At 38.1% G+C, this 14,509-nt stretch overlaps 1 protein-coding gene across 1 annotated transcript in view; it reads right to left on the bottom strand.

Moving 5' to 3' along the window:
- pasd1.L (PAS domain containing 1 L homeolog) overlaps nt 1-14,509 on the bottom strand; it is an 86,196-nt gene that overhangs the window by 16,802 nt on the left and 54,885 nt on the right. Inside the window, exons 6-10 of the mRNA XM_041572757.1 lie at nt 13,020-13,109; nt 11,470-11,590; nt 10,944-11,057; nt 6,482-6,600; nt 6,120-6,202 (exon numbers count right to left, since the gene is read on the bottom strand). Coding sequence (XP_041428691.1) covers nt 6,120-6,202; nt 6,482-6,600; nt 10,944-11,057; nt 11,470-11,590; nt 13,020-13,109 — 527 coding nt within the window. The remainder of the gene's footprint in view (nt 1-6,119; nt 6,203-6,481; nt 6,601-10,943; nt 11,058-11,469; nt 11,591-13,019; nt 13,110-14,509) is intronic.

The raw sequence follows: 14,509 nt of genomic DNA, 5'->3' as shown, positions 1-14,509 counted from the left end.
TCCATCCAGCACCTACAAATAAACTATTTACTGGCTACACGTGCCTTGTTTTATTGGGGGAAATTGTTTTCACTCTAGTTCTGCAGAGAGACATGAATGGCATTTGATCCATTCATCTTCCTGTGTAAGAACTAAATCTTGAGGTTATGTAATCACATGTGCTGTTGCTCTACGCTACTTGAACGGCTGCCCACATGGCTTCACAGCAGATTATTTACAGAGACTATAGGTAGGTGAAAGGTAACAGTACATCATATTTAAATGCACAGAAACCTTGCTTATTTTTTAGTGTTAAAGGTAGTTGACAGTACAATGGGAGCTGTAGTCCAGAAAGAAGAGATTGAGTTTTAAAGCAACACGGCACTATTAACAGTTTCCCAAATACTCTTGGGACAGCAGTCCATTTCAGGCAAACGTTCCCTATAGTGGGAATACTGTCTGCTGTGTTGACAATGACTCTGTTCTTGCTTTCATAGGATCCTCACCAAAGACATTTAACACATTTTTCTAGTTCAAAACAACCATAAAGACCTTCATCCCCATTTCTTTGATTTAGTGAAACATGTATTCCTTTATAAACCCCTGATCACCCAGTATGAATTTTAATATCTATCGCCAATTATTCAATATTAGAGACAAAATTTCCAATTCTGCTTTATGGGGTGTTCTAATGACAACATATAATAATAAGGTAGTGGTAATCATCTGCAATTATTGTCCCACTTCCATTGCCTGTGTGCTAAGAAAACAGAGAATGACATTTTCCTTTCCAATTTAATATTAGAATGTGCTTGCAAGATCCCTCCTGCTAGTAATATTAAAGCTCTGCCAATTGCTCATGGACTTGCCAATGGAAACGTAGCTAGCTGCCTACAACCGGGAATAAATCTTTTTGTATACCCTGTATATATGTTTTCCAAATAAAAGAATTTAGTAAAATGATTGTTTAATGCACAAATGTCTCCATGTAGATAACTGTAATTGTCAGATATTACAGTCTCCTTAACATCAGTGATCCCCAATCTCAATTGTCCCTCGGCCAGATTAGAAGCTCGTATATTTAGATAAGTAACCTGAGGAAGTTTTGAAAGCAGAACATTTTTTGTGCATGACTTTACTTGTTGAACAAAACAAGCCAGAGAGATGGTCAGCTCAAAATGTATTGCTCAGTAAATCAAACTATTGCCTATATGGCTTTGCAATGCAAAACTGGCCACTGGAGGTCACTGTTTCATAGAAGTGCCTATATATATATTTTTTTTTTTTTTGCGTGTGGTCATTGATATGTCTATAATATCTTATTCTCTTTGCACTCACAAGTACAATAACCTCCAGCCCACAGTTATAGTCTCTGAGTTGCTTTTTGGTAGGAATTTTGACTGTAAAAGTTATAAAGCTTTCAGAAATGAAATAAGTGTCTAATTTCACTTGTGCTGGTCAGCTAATGCAGCCTTTGTGGTACTTTATATCTTACCACAATGGAACGTGTAGCACAGGAAATCTATTTACAGCAAATCAAAATTGATGTGTCCTGTTAAGCTGGTTGCACAGTTAATACTGGTAAATCCAAATACCCCCTAGCTCTTTATTATTCTTCTTTATTTAAAACATGTTCCTCAGCACTTTATACATCATTCATATCAGCCCCTGCCCCAGTGGAGCTGACAATCACGCCTTTGTTTCTGGATTATGGGAGGAAACTTAAGCACTCAAAGGAAGCCCATGGGGAGAATATGCAAACCTCTTGGCACCTAATTGTGCTTAGTACAGGTATGAGACCTGTTATCCAGAATGCTCAGGACCTGGATAACAGATATTTCCCTAATTTGGATCTTCATACCACAATTCTACTAGAAAATCATGTAAACTTTAAATGAACCCAATAGTATTGTTTTGCTTCCAATAAGGATTAATTATAACTTAGTACAAGGTACTGTTTTATTATTACAGAGAAAAAGGAAATCATTTTTAAAAGTTTGGATTATTTTGATATATGGAGTCTATGGGAGACGGCCTTTCCATAATTCGGAGCTTTCTGGTTAACAGGTTTCCGGATAATAAATACATCACAGTACCTGTGCTGGCTTAGTTTTATGGTATCTGTGCAAGCTATAAGAATACCATGGGTGTTATCCATGCTATGGAAAGCTTTCCCTTTCTACTGCTGGAGTTCTAAGCAAATTTTTTATCAGTTTAAATCCTTGCATCTTCACTCTAGAGCACTAGGGGGTGCAATGAAACAGATTTACAGCTTCGAATTTTGCTTAAATTTGAATATGTCATTTGTATTTACGTATTTATCTCAAACATGTTTTAGTAAACACTGGCTGCCTGAATATTCTAAACTCGGCAGCAGCGGACAGGTGAACTATGCAAAGACACGTGCAATTAATAGAATTGACCTGCAAGCAAATCCGAGAATATAAAAAAAGCAGAGTTTAAGAGCCAGCAGTTTATTTAAAACCAGACAAAATGGCCATTTCCACTCCGCTGCCAACGTTCATTATGACTCATGCCTCAGTCTCACTCAGAAAGTCAATGACTGGTGATGAGGTCAAAGGAATCAATTTCACATAGCATTATTTCTTACTTATCTATTCAGTTATAGTCTGTAGGGCCATGTTTTCAGGATGAAAGGTCGGATGCTGTAAATAAACATTTTGTGTAGAAATGAGAGAAATCTAATGACTTTTTTTCCCCATGAAACAGCCTGTCATATGAATTGATGGCAGAAATAAATACCATTCTTCTCCAGACTCTCATAAGAAGGCTGGCAACAAGGGATACAAGCTTATATGAACTCCCTACACAGGCACAAGTTAAACTGCCAACTCTGTGGTTAAAGAGGGCATTCACAGTCAAGACTAAGTCTTCAGTTTAACAGGTAGTTTTAAGTCAGCATTATATTCCCCATATTCATACAGGTATGGAATCCATTGTCCAAAAATGTGTTATCTGGAAAGGCTGTCTCCCATAGACTCCATTTTATCCAAATAATCCAATTTTTTAGAAGATTTCCTTTTTTCTGTAATAATAAAACAGTACCTTGTACTTGATCCAAACAAAGATATAAGTAATCCTTATTGGAGCAAAGCCTATTGGGTTTATTTAATGTGTACATAATTTTCTAGTAGACTTAAGGTATGAAGATCCAAATTACGGAAAGATCCGTTATACAGAAAAACCCGATCATTCTGGATAACAGGTCCCATCCCAGTATATAGCATTTCCTCACACACCTGCTGTGGACCTACATGGATCCTACAATGAAAAACTAAATTCCCGCTTACTATTAGACACTACTAAACAGTAGCATCTGTAGTAATAACAAAGAGACTGAAAGTCAACAAACAGAGTTGAAAGCATTTTTTTTCACAGTTACAATGATACAAACCCACCAATCATTTACTGAAAAGCAGGGGTGTAACTATAGAGGAAACAGACTCAGCAACTGCAGAGGGGCCCAAAAACTATAGAGGGCCTAGTGGGACTGATAAGTAGCTGCAATATATGTTCATGTTCTTTTATCTCAATTGTCTGCCTTTTCCTGGGACAGACCCTAGATAATCCTAGATAAAAGATTAGATATTAAATCCCATGTCTACAAAACCTCCAGTTTCAATGAACGGGCATGGAGGGGGCCTATAAACAAAAATGGATTTGAAGGAAAACATATAATGCAAATATAAAATGGATCATCAGGTCTATAGAAAAAGTCTCCTTCCACTGTCAACAAAGGAGAATGTCTCAAAGGAGATCAAACCCTCCATAAAACTGACCCATTGCACCTACTAGGCCTCTAACATAGTTGATAATAATGAATGAATTCACAACAACATTACTCCACCCTTACTATATTTAAATCAGGATTTTCCAACCAGCCACACCTCTTTAGCCAGTTCCCAAAATCTCCCCGCAGCCAGAATGTGGGATTGTGTAAGGAGAAACTGAAGTGCAATTGGCACTATATATGGTCCTCCAGTGAATAAAGATCCAATGAAATAAATGTTCTTCTACTCTGGTACTGCATATCACCAATAGTGATGGGCCAATTAATTCGCCAGGCGCGAATTGGTGGCGAATTTGCCGCCAGTGAATAAATTCTCGAAACACCCGTGAAAATTCGCCCGGAAAAATTCGCCAGCGTCAAAAACGAGACGCCGGCGCCGTTTCGTGAATTTTCTGCCATTTCACGAATTTCGCGCGAAATTCGCTAATTTTCCGGCAAAGCGAAACGGCGCAAATTCGCCCATCACTAATCACAAATTGACAAAATAAATATCGGAATATTGAAAGTCTATACAAGGGATCACTAGAAAGACAAGTAAGAATTTGGAGTTGCTCTAGAATGCTCCCCAGAGCAATGTGACCAATAAATGCTAACTGCTCAGTTGAGATGAGTTACTAGACTGGTGGAAGTCTTTGTACCTGTTTATTATATTATCCCCCATTTATGTGCATAAATAAAGAGAAATAAAATCAAATTTCACAAAGTAATATTCCTCATTAAAATTGCACATTTTAATTGTGCATAATGCAATGTAAGGAATGTAATGACTTCTTGCAGTGAGATATTCTATTACATATATTGCATACTGTTGCAAACTGCAAAATGCCCAATCCCTTTTCTGCTACAGCAATAAACAATATTAAATACAGTGTATCAATCGTTTTTAGTTCTTATGAAGTATGGCTACTTGAGCAAAGGACTACAGCTATATTGATAATTAATCGTGTTGGAGAGCTCTTCTCACCCCTGGTCATAAGTCATAGGAAAACTAAACCGCCCTCAAAGAGAAAAAGCCCCATCCGCTACCCTCTATTGTCCCAACTCCCTGCTTCCTTCCGGCATTGTCCATTACTGCATAAAGTGTCCCTGTATGTAACACTGGGGCTTGTTTATAAACACTGGACAAATTTGCACCTGAGCAGTAACCCTTAGCAACCAACCAGTGATTAGCTGTTTTCGTCCAACTGCAGGTTAAACAGTGAAAGCAATCACCTGATTGTTTGCCATGGGTTACTGCCCAAGTGAAAATTTACCCAGACATTATAAATGACCCTACATCTTTCATGTTTTCTTTAGATCCTCTTCCTTCCCTTTAGCAATTTATAGAGCTGTCCGGCGAAAGTACAGTTGGCGTAAATACCAGAATGGCTCAAACTCGGGCATGCTCCAAAGAGCTCATTCTTGGGTTCCCTTTCCAATGAAAACCAAAAGATATCGGACATAGAGCCCATGAGCTCCGCTGCGCTAATCTGCATGATAAGTCAGTGTGACATTCATTGTCACTTTTTGCAATAATGGACTATGCAGGGAGGGGGGACAATGAAGGCTAGTGGATGGGAGCTTTTCTCCTTTAAAGGAGAAAGCAAAAATGAATAGGGCTAAAAATGCCATATTTTATAGACTGAACTTATTGTACCAGCCTAAAGTTTCAGCTTTTCAATAGCAGCAATTATCCAGGACTTTAAACTTGTCACAGGGGGGGGTCACCATCTTGGAAAGTGTCTGCGACACTCACATGCTCAGTGGGCTCTGAGCAGCTGTTGAGAAGCTAAGATTAGGGGTCGCTGCAAATTATCAAGCAGAAAATGAGGTTTGTCTGTAATATAAGCTGATGCTACAGGACTCATTATTAAATTCTGATGCTAATTGCACTGGTTTCTGAGCTGAAGTAGTAATTATCTGTATTAATTACTAATCAGCCTTATATTGTGACATTCATATTCTATGTGTACTGTATATTTTGTGTCAGTCCCTAAGCCCAGTAAGTGACAGCAGCACAGAGCATGTGCAGTGAATCAGCAGAAAAGAAGATGGGGAGCTACAGGGGCATCTTTGGAGACACAGATCTTTACTGCTAAAAGGATGTGGTTGCCTTGGGCTGGTAAAGAAGCACAAAACATAATGTACAACATTTCTAGCATACTTCTTTATTTATGCTTTAGTTCTCCTTTAATATATTAGCAAAGTACATTGAGTTTTTGTGTATAAAAATAGAACATGATGCCACTGATTAGTTGACAAAACGTTCCACATTAAAATATAGGTCAATCACTCTGCTATGGAAAGTTGCTGCCTTTTCAACAAGATAATATGGAATAACCAATATTACCTGTGGTCCAGGAAGAGGAATTTCCACTCCAGGCTGTGTCGTGATGTAAATTCTTCACAAGGTTCCTCTACATTACAAAGCTCCTGCATACAGTATACCAGGACAAATGAGAACAATGAATACCAGTAAAGAATACACAGAGCTAATGATTTCCTACTGGCATAAAGACAGTATATTGCTGATACCGAATGCAAAGCATGTATCACATTTCTGCAGAAATAAAGCCAGTGTGTCATTAGCGCTATAAGCTAATGTTTTACACTATATAGAGGTGCTATATAAATAATGGATAATAATAATAATTCAGTGCCCTGTGGAAATTTCTGGTAGTGCCGTTAATCCTACAATGTTCCAGAACTCACCTTTAGAAATTGCGGTGTCACCAACCGTACAGTGGCCACCAGGCATATCTGCTCCTCATTGCCTGACCGGAATGCTCGTGCCACGGCTGACTCAAAGCCATTATAGGAGGATGTAGGCACTGTAATGCAATGTGACAGACACCCACATTAGCAGATCTCGAGATTACATTTTATTTGCTGGGCCTGACACATTTGTACTTCTCTCAAACATTAAAAGGAATCTCAATGCTGTTGCTCAACCACATGACAGTAAATGGCTTTGGTTCTGGAGAATGCTACTGACCAAACACCTAATTATAGCTGAAGGACAATGCATTAATAAGAATCCTGCTTAACAACACTATACCAGTCACCGTTCTGTTATTCTATGAATCTAAGACTATGCTGTTATTTTGTACACTGTACATGTCTTGCATGGTTTATCCCTTACTATGCACAGATTTGCAGCCCTGTGTACAATGGGGTTCAAAATGATTGGATCATGGACTACCACTTTAAGGGGGTTATTTATTAAAGGAAACATATAGGATAAATGAAAAAAGCCGAATTTTGTAGGTTATTATGAGTAATATATGGTGTTGCTTTTATGTGGTGCTAAAAATGTATATTATATTTAAAAATAGCCCCTTTATTGGAGCTCCCTATAGATGTTCTCTGGTCCCTGTCTGTGTCTCAAATGAAGGGTGGGCGTGTTCTAACTATACCTGCCAGAAGCACAGTAGTAGGGGACAGCCAATCACAGCTCTGCAGTCACACAAGCACAGACAGGCTTCGGTTCCCTATCAGGTACTGCTAGCTGCTGATTGGTTCCTGTCCTACAGTGCAGGGAGCTGAGAGCCGCCGGCTCCCCTGCACAGTCTGGGAATTCAGGACCAGGAAGTGAAAGAGAGGGCTTATATGGGTTTTTGTAGAAATATTCAATAAATCAGCCTGAAACACTAACTTTTTTAAACACAATTCTTCTATATCTAAATGAGTATAACGCACTAGTACATTCTTTTTTTTTTTTTTTTACAAAAAACATTACCTTTAAAGTTCGAATACCAAAAACTCAAAAAAATCTATTTTTTTTTCAATATAAAATCAGATTTTTTTTGTGGAAAAAAACCCCCTCAAATTTTTTAGGATTTATTGTATTAAAAAGTTGAACTTGATGGACGTGTGTCTTTTTTCAACCTTACTTAATATGTTACTATGTTACCCCAAGGTTGCAAAAAGGGCAAATCTGAAAATCAGGCATCTTAGACCTGAGGAGGTTGTATATCAATGTAAGTAAATGGGAGAAGTCCTGGAGATATCCTGATCTGCTCTGAGTTTCGTGCAATAATCCGAAGTTTTCATGGTTTTCGGGCAAAAATCCGAAAAATGTGTTCAATTCTAATTTTCTTACAATTTTCACTTTTTTCAGGTTTTTTTGCGCACTGGAATTTTTTTGGAAAATGTATTGATAAATAAGGGGAAATAACCAGTGCAGATTCGGTCGGAGTAGATTTCAGAAAAAAAATTGATATTTTTAGATTTTGATAAATAACCCCCCAGATGTGACTTCATAGAAGTCACTTACTGAAAACACAGCGCTGTGTTTAAATAACAGCACCTTTTGGGCACTAGTGATCTGCAAGTTACTGCAAGTCAAAGCTCACTGCCTAATAAACCAATATCTTTTTCCAGTTTTCCCAGGCTTTTTCCAGGCTTTATAGGCAGGTTAACAAACACTAATATAAGGTGTATTGCACATTGCTACTGTGCACATTAAAAGAAATAGATGTATTTAAATGAATACTAATCAGCTGCTAACTAGAGCTACCAAATGTTGGAGGCTGGCAATAGTTTTGGTTCAGCAAGAATATTTTTATCCCAGGTAAGTCATGCTGCTTATTCATATGATGATTATACATTTTTTAAAAGTCTTAAACAACAATTACAATAAGCTTTGCAAACACATAGCTATTTAAACACTAAGGGGCAGATGTATGAAGGGTCGAATATCGAGGGTTAATTAACCCTCGATATTCGACTAGGAACTAAAATCCTTCGACTTCGAATATCGAAGTCGAAGGATTTAGCGCAAATGCTGCGATCGAACGATCGAAGGATTATTCCTTCGATCGAACGATTAAATCCTTCTAATTGAATATCCTTCGATCAAAAAAACTTAGGCAAGCCTATGGGGACCTTCCCCATAGGCTAACATTGACTTCGGTAGCTTTTAGCTGCCGAAGTAGGGGGTCGAAGTTTTTTTTAAAGAGACAGTACTTCGACTATCGAATGGTCGAATAGTCAAACGATTTTTAGTTCGAATCGTTCGATTCGTAGTCGAAGGTCGAAGTAGCCCATTCGATGGTCGAAGTAGCCCAAAAAACACTTCGAAATTCGAAGTTTTTTTACTTCGAATCCTTCACTCGAGCTTCATGAATCGGCCCCTAAACGTATTGTTTAGTGGTGTGTATCTTTTTACACTGTTATCACGTCTGCTCATCAAAGAATCAGAATTTGCTACACATCTGATTTGGATCTATCCAGAATATAACCAGATGTATCCAGTAGAGCAAGTGGTAACTGGGATTTTTGGGGACCTTTTATATTATTAAAATTTTAAAGCCCCCAAACTACTTAATATATTCGTGTGAGTGATGTGTTGTCTCACAGGTGTCTGACTGATTTACACATAAAGAAAACCAAGACAGCCAATCAACATACAGTATAGTACATCACTGTGGATATGTTGGTTCTTCATATGTTAATAACATTATTGTACAGGTACCTTAAGTCTATTAGAAAATCATGTAAACATAAAATAAACCCAATGGGCTGGTTTTGCTTCCACTGAGGGTTAATTATATCATAGTTTGGATCAAGTACAAGGTAATATTTTATTATTACAGACAAAAAGAAAATAATTAAATTTTTTTTTAATTATTTGGATAAAATGGAGTCTATGGGCCTTTCGATAATTCTGTGGTTTCTGGATAACCGGTTCCTATACTATACACAAGAGTTATGAATTATATCCTTATACATGTGCTTATTGATGTGCTTATTGATGTCATCAGTTATAATTGTTGCTTAGTGATATAATTCATGCCACATGATTGAAACTTGTGTATTATAAATAAAGGACAAGGAAAGACAACTTGACTAGGGATGCCAACATTTTAGACCACCCCCAGTGAATGCAATCATTCTTCTTACAGAAACAAATGTAAAAGCAAAACAGTAGTGCAGACCGCCACCATACTCACCTTTCCCAGGTGTCCCTTGGCAGACTTACACATGCACAGTGGAGTGAAATATTTAAATTTTTAAACAAATGCATATGAGTTTAAGTAGACCTATCAGCGCTACTTTTTTTCCCCATGCCGATGCAATTTTTTTGTAAAAGAAGCACCACAGCACAGGGAAAAAATATTGATGAAATTCACTAAAAAGTGTCAATGATATGAGCAACCCCCCCAGTGAATTTTCTTCTTGTCCTATAAATAATAGCTGCACCCATTGACATTTTATTGAGAAACCAGAGTAAAGACTATTGGAAAAAGGCAGATTTCTCTAGCAGCTTGCAGCCAGGCCTGCTGATCTCCAGTGTGTAAGAAGTGGGGAAATGTCTTTATTGTAATTACTGTTATTTTCAGTTTGACCACCAGATGGCAAGGGGAACGTCCCAGGAGAGGCTATATAAGGGGGAGTATAATGAGCCACTTCCTCTTTGGCCTATAAGGAAAGAAATAGTGCATGATGCCAGGGAGCCTGAGGTAGGCCACCTCAGAAAGGTAACTGGTAGGAGTGAGCAGGTGAGATAGTGGTGGTGAGAGTTGGTGGAAGGATGAGAGACGAACAGTTGAGGCTCCAAAAAAGAAAACATGAGGGACCAGTGTCTCGGAGATACTCCTCCAATTAGAGACCCAGAAAGATAGGGACTAGGGTATGTAGGGCCTAGTTTACATACATGGAGGGTAAGGCTGAAAATCTCCTGCCAGAAACTGCGTCCATAACAGAATAAGGTAATAGGCAGAAGGCTGGGGCCCAGTGATCTGGGGAGCCCTAACTGTCAAGAGTGCTTGGTGAAAAGAGCAATGTGATAAGTATCAAAGTGTTATCATACTGGTGGCTGATAATAATCTGTTCTTGAGTTCTTTGTAGATGTGTTGTGGACCTCTTGTTTATTCGGTGTTACAGTGTGGTACAGGCTTCCCTAGGAAGGGGACCATGGTGTGTGTTACTAAGTATCCTAAGAGAGTGAACACCACGTTACAAGTGGGCTCAGTCTGTACTCGGCCCCAGATGAGGACAATTCCAATCAATCCTATCTTATTCCCTTTATGCAATCTGTATTTAGTGAGAGTGGGCCCTGAATGTCAGGTTCTCTGGCGGGCCCTAGGAGGCCCAGTCCAACACTGACTGCAGATGAGAAAACAACAATGGGTTTAATTTTATTTATATACGTAATATAAAGAATACTTACCATTATTACAGAATTTAAAATCAACCACAAACTTGACGAACTCATACATCCGGGGCTCATTGGGATCCAGGCTTCCTCTTGCTAAATGACAGCAAAATTCCACTTGTTTTTCACCTATAAAGGGAAATAAAGCTTTTACTTGTAACTGGGTTACAGATGTACTATGTAAAGTCACAATCATAGAGGCACATGATGCTAAAAAGTAGAGGAGGAAGTTAAGTGGATGTGTCCCAAAGGAACCTCCCCAAAAATTCTTAACCCCTTAGTTTGAGTTACACCGAATGGTAATGAACCCTGGAACTATTTTTTTATGGATTCTTACTGACTCTTATGCACGTTTCTAGCTCTTTTCCTTTAGCATATAAGCAACACAGACCAATGCTATTTATCACTTGCTACTTTATCTATTATTGGCACATTATCATATTTCTACTATATATACTCCTGTCTTATCAAAAGAATATGCTATCGACTTTTGTCTGGTCAACAATCATTTATAAAGCAAGCTGCCAAGCAAAATACTTACTGTTGAAATATTCAGGAATGATTGGCTCCGTCATGAGAATGTGTGATGCCAAAAGTTTCAGCACCTCCGACTGTTCCCGCTCCGGCAGAAAATTTAATATATTTTGGTCCACCATATCTGACTGGTACAAAAGAATACTTTGTCATGTTCTGCAGGAGAAATTGGCTGTTCTGGCAACTCCTGATAATCAATCGGAGCTCAACTAGAAGTTCTTCCTAAACCACTATACTGCAATAAGAGTGTTCACTTTTAGCTTTTCAAATAAAAAATGATTTATATTTGGCCACTAGCTTACTTGTAAACAATAGCATATTTTCATATTATTTTACTTCATGTATTTTTATTTATGAACATGACACCTGTGGTAATAATACATACATGATACTGCTGTGCTGTCTATAGGAGACAGCAGTTCATTCAAGGTAATGTAATAAAGGGGGCACAGTGTGGCCACTGGCCAGTTCTCAATAGCAGCAGTCAGATGTTTTTTTCTAAAGAGCTTAAGGGTTTAACAAGAATGTAACAATCATGCATATCATCACATCTTATCAATAGTAAATGTGTTATACCTTCAATGTTACAAAAAAATTGAGAAAGATGGTACAACAAGGCCTCTTTTATCTGTGTATAATAAAGAATGGTTACATTTTGTATGGGTTATTTTATTCTATTGGCATTTAAAATTTGAACTACTACTACTATACTTTCATCCTATCTCATGCAAAGTGTGAAAAACCAAGTGTTAAGCCTGCCCTTTTGTGCTGCCGACCCAACATGATCCCACATTGCTTGGTTCTGACTCTAGCAGATGATTTACAGAGCAGAAATGAAACGAGAAGCCCAACATATGGCTGTCACTACTACACATGGCCAAGCTGATGAAAATTGAAATCACAAGTGACAACACCCTATTGGAAGGAACAGAGGCACCTTCATTCTTTTATATTTACTGCTGGGGATGCACATTTCAGTTTGGAAAACTTTTAATAGGCCTTTAAGTTGAACATGCCTTGTTTGTTGGCTTCAGTTCTACTTTAAGTGGGCCACATTTACAGCCACCAGGGGGATGTCTATAGCTGGGGATGTGATAATGTTTACTCTTTTAGGGTAGTGTGTTTATTACTCTGATGGCAAAAATGGGATTCACCTGTCACTCTGCGCATGGGCAGGGATTCATCTTCAAAATGCTTGTGTTGAAATCTTGGCTGAAATCTGTGCCGTGAGATCAGTCAAAGGCTCATTCAGTGCTCTTTCTCTTAATGCACAGGACTGGGACTAAGGGCCACCATCTCTAAGAACTAACTTAGGTAATATCATTAATCCTGCCTATAGAGACATCTAGAATACAATGACAGGAAGGAGGGACCAATACATTTATTCACAGTATATTGGTATATGCTGAAGACATGCTTGTGAGTGCACTTTACTACTGGCGTTACAAATGATTGCACAATTATCAGAAATTGTTCAAGACAAGCTATGAGCATTTATACAGCATGCCACAAATTTCCAGAGAGCTGAAAAATAAGCAAGAGAGAGATGTAACTTACCGGTAAATGACCGAGAAGGGATGAAACACTGTCTGACACATAAATTATAATCCCATCAGTGTTAAGCGCTATGAGAAAGCCATCCAAAGCCTAAATAAAAGAAACAGACACACAATTGGCTCTTAATGCGTTAAACCAGAAAAGGGATTGTTTTCCCCCATGGTACCTGAATATTTATAGAAATAAACAGGCAATATGCTATTTTTAATAGCTCATTTTTATAGCCATTATCAAAATAAAATAAGCGGAAAAGTTGTGCACAATTATTATTCAGCGTCAGTAATTACCGGAAGTGTGAGACATTTCTATTCATTAATTAAACGGGAGGGACATAATTAGTTCTGTGCCATTCTGGCTGGCTCTGTACGTAGCTGCAAAGTTTATCATTTGAGTCAGGGCTGACGTCATTCTGGTGAATTGATGCATGCCAGCCCCCACAATTGCATATCCTCACTGTCAGCTCTCTGTCACTCTATTCTCATCTTAATCACTCCGTATAAATCTTCATCACTGCTGTCACCACTATATCCTTCTACATAACTTGCTTATTCTTACACTAAACACATATATTACTTTAACTGCCACTTTTGTAACCAACCTGACAGAGGTTTAGCAAAACTAGACATAAAAGGACAATTTACACCTATACACCACTTCAATAAGAGAAAAAGAAATAAAAAAAAGAAAAACTGCCTATCTCATAATTATTTATTTCATAAAGCACATTAACATGGAGAGATCATCTGCATCTTCCTTCTTGTCATGCTTCCAAACGTTAACAATAAAGCCGGCTTTCTTACTCTACTGAGCATGTGTCAGCCTGGCTATTGAAGAAAGAAGCTGTAGATGAGGATTGCTTCATGGTGCTGGCTGAGAAGTAGCCCAGCCTGGTGCAGTTTTCTGCTAACTGGAGCACTAGCCTGAGGTTTCAGGTAAGTGATTATAATCATGGGCGGGTGCTGAACATTTGCTCCTTCGATTGAACCTTTCCTTCTCCATTAAATATAGATACAATCCCTGTATAATCAAGCTCATGTGTTCCCATATGTGCAGATGGTTTCTAAGGTTTGCAGATAAGAAGGAGTTTTTATACTTTATCAGTAAAGAAAAAGTGATTAACTGCATTCTATTCCTCCCACAATTCCTCCAAGGAACCAGGAAGTTGAAAAAAGAAAGCACTTTCAGTTTCCCTGTATTCCCTTTTGAATGCATAAAAACATAGGCAAAAAGCACAGGCATAGCAAAAAACTTGGAATCACAGATTTTGTTTGCATTTTTTTCAATTGCAGACACTGCTTCACTGTCAGGTTTAGTGAAACTTGCGGGAAATACATTTGCAAGTTTATTACAGCAAGATTTTATCATATTTCTGTTTATTTTGGGGTGAGGTACGACATTTACCCCGAGACACCAGAAACAGACAAGAATAAAAGTTTGTGAAATATACAAAAGAGTTATAAAATAGCAATGGTTATATATTTTCACTATAT

This window comes from Xenopus laevis, chromosome 8L, assembly GCF_017654675.1.
Source record: "Xenopus laevis strain J_2021 chromosome 8L, Xenopus_laevis_v10.1, whole genome shotgun sequence".
Classification (NCBI taxonomy): Eukaryota; Metazoa; Chordata; class Amphibia; order Anura; family Pipidae; genus Xenopus; species Xenopus laevis.
This window is presented reverse-complemented; position numbering and strand designations above follow the sequence as displayed.